At 38.8% G+C, this 6667-nt stretch overlaps 1 protein-coding gene across 1 annotated transcript; it reads left to right on the forward strand.

The window, feature by feature from the left end:
• The first annotated feature begins 1954 nt into the window (after nucleotides 1-1954).
• Nucleotides 1955-2902, forward strand: LOC129669286 (olfactory receptor 56A3). The gene has a single exon (XM_055597448.1). It carries the CDS (start codon nucleotides 1955-1957, stop codon nucleotides 2900-2902), a length of 948 nt encoding a protein of 315 aa, XP_055453423.1.
• The last annotated feature ends 3765 nt before the right edge of the window (nucleotides 2903-6667 follow it).

Genomic DNA, 6667 nt, shown 5'->3' on the forward strand with positions numbered 1-6667 from the left:
TGAGTCATGAATGAGACAATATGATTAAATTAATTTTGTATTTTACAAGGCTGTTATCAATATACCTATTACTTAAATATTGTCACTAATATATTCATTATGGTTAGCAAAGTTTTAAAAATAAAGGATTTTAAAAAACTTTTCCTCCGCACATTTACATATCCTTTTGGAGAACTTGTTCTGGCAGACCTGCCTGAAGAAACAAAGGTGAGGAGGACTGAAGAGAGACGCCCTGGGAAGGGAGGCCCATCCTGTCTCCACTGAGCTGCTAGCATCACTAATGGAGACAGTCAATAAGAAGCCAGCAAACAACTGGAATTGCATTTGGGGACTAAAAGAGGCATCAATAGACCCAGGCTACAATATGAACGTCTTGACAAAAAAAAAAAAAAAAAAAGGATGTTTTGATGAGTGTGAAAATATAGAGTTCTGTCTCTCCAGTTTCACTACAACTTTGGTTCCTTTCTACTGTACCCCAATTCCAGAACTAGTTTTGTCTAACATATTCCAATTTTAAAACTATAAATTGCATAATAATTGAAGCCTGATGGCGCTCTTTTATAAGGGTGTCTCTATATGTAGTCCAGGCTGGCCTTGAAGTGGGGGATCCCTCCTACCTCTGCCTCCCAAGTGTTGAAACTACAGGCACCTGGCACTGTCTTCAGTTTACATTACCTTAGAATCAACTATACCCCATCAGACACTGATAGCTCCTAGAAAGACTTAATGCAATGGGCTGACTTGAAAGATCCCTGAATACACAACTCACCAAGCTACAATGATCTTTGAGGTCACTCATATTTTGGGAGGAGGGGAGATGAACATTAAAATATTTGATGTCAGTGAAAGTGTTGTTTTCTATTAATTACATTTTTTTCTATATTTCTTCCCAGTGTGGGATTTAGCCATCTCAAAAAAAAAAAAAAAATCAGTGCTCACTCTTGGAAGGCAGCTATATATACTGACTACTTTACCAAAACCTTACTCTCTCTATGTGCCAATTCTTATCATGGGTCACTCATTTGTCATCACCATAATCCCACTGGGGAAACAGAGTTTTACCATGTTACAAGTAAAGACAGTTTAGTCTTCAATTATGAGACATTAGAGCCTAAAGAATGCTAAGGGCAAATCCTACATGAGAAGAGTCTCACAGCAGAAAGGAGCGTGGAGCTATGTATCTGGGTCATTCAAGGTGAAGATGAACATGAGCAGGGATGGAAGGCTTTCACAGGTGAACTCAGTCGCTCTTGCACCCCTGCAATCTTTCATCGGGTTTAAGGACACCCACTGCTCCCCTGTAGCATTGCAGTTACTTATTCTCCTTTGGTCCAGAAGTTAGGACTCCTAAAAGCAAACTATTTTATAAGGTACATTCTCACCAAATAAAAATGGATTTTTGAGACAAAAGAATTAACTCTTTTCATTGTAGAGTAGATAAAAAAAATGTAATTAAAGTAAAACAAATACAGTTAAGTCTAGAATGCTGTGAAAATTAAAGACATTTATCTGAGTCCATTTTGTGCCAAGCTCTGTACATTATTGTGTTACACTATAGCAGTTAAACTGGATGGCAGTTTATGTGAGCATTTAAAAGAAAATGGGGGAACATATATGTAAGAAATGTAATTTCACCTGCATGTGATAACAATTTCTGAATTGTTTTTCTCAGTTTTACTTTCTGTAAAGATGAACCAGCTCCTTTGAAGGTAGAATCAAATGTATAGATAAATCCTACTACCTCAGCCCACCACACTGGTTAAGGTGGTAGTAATACCTAGTAAGAAGGGACCAGAGATAAACAGATACATTCAGATGACCTAGATAACTGGCTACATATGTCTAAATAAAGTAGCTTGCTCTACCCTCTTATATCCAAAGTCAAAACCTAATTATCTAAATCCTAATTTTACAGCTCGCTAAAAGAAACTTATAGGACTATATGAAAATAAATATGGCATCATTCAAGAATGATAGCATCTCTCCTGGAGTTTCAGACTTCCTCCTGAATTGTTTTGTCAGTTCTCCCAGCTGGCAGCTCTGGCTCTCCCTGCCACTCAGCCTTCTTTTCCTCCTAGCCATGGGGGCTAATGCTATCCTTCTGATCACCATACGGATGGAGGCCTCTCTACATGAGCCCATGTACTACCTGCTCAGCCTCCTTTCCATGCTGGACATCGTACTCTGCCTCAGTGTCATCCCCAAGGTACTAGCCATCTTCTGGTTTGATCTCAGGCCCATTAGCTTTTCTGCCTGTTTCCTCCAGATGTATATCATGAACAGCTTTCTTGCTATGGAATCTTGCACATTTATGATCATGGCCTTTGACCGTTATATAGCCATTTGTCACCCATTGAGATATCCATCCATCATCACTGACCAATTTGTAGTCAAGGCTGCCACATTCATTTTGGTCAGGAATACTTTTATTCCTTTGCCTATCCCCATTCTCTCAGCACGACTCCATTACTGTAGGAGAAATGTCATTGAGAACTGCATCTGTGCCAACATGTCTGTCTCTAGACTGTCTTGTGACGATGTCACTGTCAATCGGCTTTATCAGTTTGCAGGAGGCTGGACTCTGCTGGGATCAGACCTCATCCTCATCTTCCTCTCCTACACGCTCATACTAAGAGCTGTGCTGAGACTCAAGGCAGAGGGTGCTGTAGCCAAAGCCCTGAGCACATGTGGCTCTCACTTCATTCTGATCCTGTTCTTTAGCACCATTCTTTTAGTCTTTATTCTCACACACGTAGCTAAGAGGAAGGTCTCTTCAGATGTGCCAGTCTTGCTCAATGTCCTGCACCATGTCATCCCTGCAGCCCTTAACCCCATTGTTTATGGAGTGAGAACCCAGGAGATCAAGCAAGGAATCAAGAGATTGCTGAAGAAGGGGTGGTAAACATCTCTGCATCCCTAATGCATGATGGGTTATGTTGTTGTTAGAAAATTGGCTGAAACACTAACCTGGAAAATTCCAATGAGGAGAGTAAGTACTAACTCTAAAAAAAAAAAAAAAAAAAGTTTCTGACTCTACATTTCCTCCAAAATACTTAATACCCCTCTACCTGACATTAATCCCAGCACTGGGAAAGGAGAGGCAGGTGGATGTCTGCGTTTGAGGTCAGCCCGGTCTACAGAGTAATTTCTAGGACAGTCAGATCTACACAGTGAATCATTGTCTTGAAAGAACAAAAATCAAACAAACATCCATGTCCCTGCGACTTTTTAATTGTTTCCAATATTTATCGTTCTAATTTATCAAAAATAGGAAAATCCAAATGGATGAATGCATTGCTAATCTCAAGCTGCTTCTACAGTGATAATCTGCACATTTATTCTTATTGTTACTGTAGACATTAGTAGCCTCACCTGAAGCTCATCCCGTAGTTAAAACTAATGCAATTGTGCAATGAGTTTGTGAACAGAGTACAGCATTTTAATAGTCAGATCTGAATGGTGGAAACTGTCTAGAGCTTAGAACTAACTCTGCTTTGTTTATGTCCACTCTGGCCAGCACCTTTCTTCCATCTTCCTGTGATTTCAAGCAAAGTTTCTTTGTTATTAGCCAAAGCTCTCAAAGGGCAGAGCTCTTTGAAGAAATGACATGTAACATGCATTCTGCTGGGTTTAGGAGAAGGTGTCATCACATCAGGCTTTGTACTTCATGACCTCACACTATTGCCAAGGTTGGAAACTCATTTCTGAGTCTCACAAATACCCTGTGTTCTGTGTTGGGGTCCTGTTTATGTGTGTCTATATATACAAAGACACTTAGAAATGACAATATGCTACAGTCCATTACTAGTTGTGCAGAACTTTTCCAATCAGCTTTATTATTTTTTTTTTATTCAGAAGTCTTATTCGAGATTAGAAGTACAAAGATGTATGGAAATGTCCAATTATTGAGAAACTCAGATGACATTTAGGCAAAACATAAACAAATCCAGATCTCCGGAATAATCTAAGATTGTTAACAGGATCCAAAGAACTTTGAGAGCTTGTTTTTATTTTCTTTTACAAAGAGACCACTAGAAAATAAAATGAGTTACTCATATGTGCAAGCAATATCTTGAAAGAGGAATAAACTAAGATGCTTGAGAGTCAAAGTCTTCATTAAAGGCTTTGCACAACATTTTTTTAATTTTTATTAATTACACTTTATTCACTTTGTATCCCCTGTGGTCCCCTCCGTCCTCCCCTCCCGATCCCACCCTCACTCCCCCTTCTCCACAAAATGCCCCTCCCCAAGTCCACTGATAGGGGAGGTCCTCCTCTCCTTCCTTCCGATCCTAGTCTATCAGGTCTCAACAGGAGTGGCTGCACAACTCTTTATTGGAACAAATAAAGAGTGTAAGTCATTTGTACGATCTTTGTCTGATGCACGAGGAAGAAAATCAGTTGTTTCAAAATGTATTTTCAGTCCCTAGGTGTCTACAAAATGATTGAGCTTCCTAAAACAGTCATAGTTCACACTGAGAGCCTCCTCTGTATTTCTCTTTAAGCATAAGAACTGACACTTCCTGTGTTGCTTCTGCAATGACAACTGAAAGAGGAATAGGAACATTTCCAAATACGCACAGATCAAAATTAAAGTGAGCCAAAAGAGTGTTCGTGTATCTACATCATTTCCGGACCCAGTTGCATCCAACTACTGAAAGCAAGAGCATGTTGCTGTTTGAATGACTTGAGTAGATATTAGAGAAAATTTCAATTTCTGTTTGCTAAAAGGTTGTGTATTTTCTTTTTAATAATGGCCATTATGATGGGAGTGAGAAGGAATCTAAAAAAACTCTAGTTTTGCAGTGAGGTAAGATTTTTTTTTAGAGAATCATTGGTATTGAGTTATAAATATGTTCAATTAAGACATATTAACATATTAACATTTGTAAGAGTGAGATTTTGTTAGCTATAATAGTCTGTTTAATAATAACGAGTATATTATATAAACAAGATAATGACACAATTTTAGGTGCAATTATGACTTCTGCTTAAAAAAGAGACATAAATGCACTTATATTTCCAATCAGGTGCTAACTATTCAGCTGCAGTTATCTTGAAGTCACAGGAAAAGTTCAATGTTGATTTGTTTTGTTATTATATAGTATGTGAACAAATTTGATGAAACATATAAGCTATACTTCATACAGACAATTAAGGAGATATTTCATTTCACGAAAGTGACACATTTTTAGGGATTCATACATCGTAAAAACAATTGACAACTAATGCTTGCTCAGTTATGGGAAGGGGAACCCGTATAGGTTGTTAGTGGAAGAGTAGACTGGAGCAGCTACTTTGGAAATCAGTTTGGAGGGCCCACAAACATTCTAGAACTAGAGCTGTCATATACAGCTGCACCTACAGAAACCGATTCCCTACTACAGCCCTGTACATCCATCTCCGTTATCGCTCTAGTCACAGTGAATCTAATGTGAGCCGGAAGACCGCAGGAGAAAGTTCAATATTGATTTGTTTCCTTACTCTATACTATGTGAACAAAATGGACCATAAGTATAACACTATGCCTTATACAGACAATTAATGAGATATTTCATACCAGGAAAAGTGACCCAGACTTGGGAAATTTTTCTGATTGTGGTCTTACATGCATTTTCATTTGGGGGTTATAAGGCATGAATATGTGTTGGGTTTTAATGGAATTTTCCCTGAATGAAACTGACACCACTCCTATCAGTGGTCTAGTGGCAAGATCATCTAAACACAGCATGAGTCCTCAGCCTTTCAGAGGCAGATACTTGCTACTGAGGGCTATACTGACAGGCTTAAAAGCACATATCTCCTCAACTTATTGATTCTCTGCAAAACTTGTGACTCATAACTTCAATTTTCACTCACACCCCTGGTCCAAGCTGCTTATCAATCATTTTTAACCTAGAGTATTGAAAGAAGCCCTCTTGGTTTTCCCAATCCTATTCATATGTCCCGTGTCTCTTTGAAAGGGTCTCTTAATCACTATCCTATAAATTTTGAGACACATGGCAGCTCAGTGTCCAAGAGGGTTCCCCAGTAATAGGAACAGGGACTATCTCTAACATGACCTCATGGGCTGGCTCTTTGATCACCACCTCCTGATGGAGGATCAGCCTTACCAGTCCACAGAGGAAGACAATGAAGCCAGTCCTGATGGGTCCTGATAAGCTAGGGACAGATGGAAGGGGAGGAGGACCTCCCCTATCATTGGACTGGGGGTGGGGCATAGGAGAAAAAGAGGAAGGGAGGGCAGGATTGGGAGGGGAAGGGGAAGGAGTCTACAGCTGAGATACAAAGCGAATAAATTGTAATTAATAAAAATAAAATTAAAATTAAAAAAATTTGAGACACACTAAGAATGTAAAGATTGAAAAACACACAGAAGCTGATAAATTCATATTTAATGGCTGCATAATTGATGAATGGACCATGATCAAAGACAGTCAGAATGAAGGACATAGTGGATCTTTAAATTTCGGTTTATCGTATACTCATAGAAGAGAGTGTGAATAAACATTGTGATGGTAATTCTGACATTGTAAGTTCAAGATGAAAGTAGCAGCATAAACCCTGTATTTTGTCATTGCAGTATCCACATCAAACCAACAATAAAATATTCCCAGACTTTCAATATCACTTCCACACGTCCTTCTTTAGCTCATGTATCTCAGAA

This window comes from Psammomys obesus, unplaced genomic scaffold, assembly GCF_907164565.1.
Source record: "Psammomys obesus unplaced genomic scaffold, mPsaObe1.curated_primary_1811, whole genome shotgun sequence".
NCBI lineage: Eukaryota > Metazoa > Chordata > Mammalia > Rodentia > Muridae > Psammomys > Psammomys obesus.

Coding starts and splice junctions, on each gene's coding strand:
- LOC129669286 (XM_055597448.1), top strand. CDS start 1,955: ATGGCATCATTCAAGAATGATAGCATCTCTCCTGGAGTTTCAGACTTC.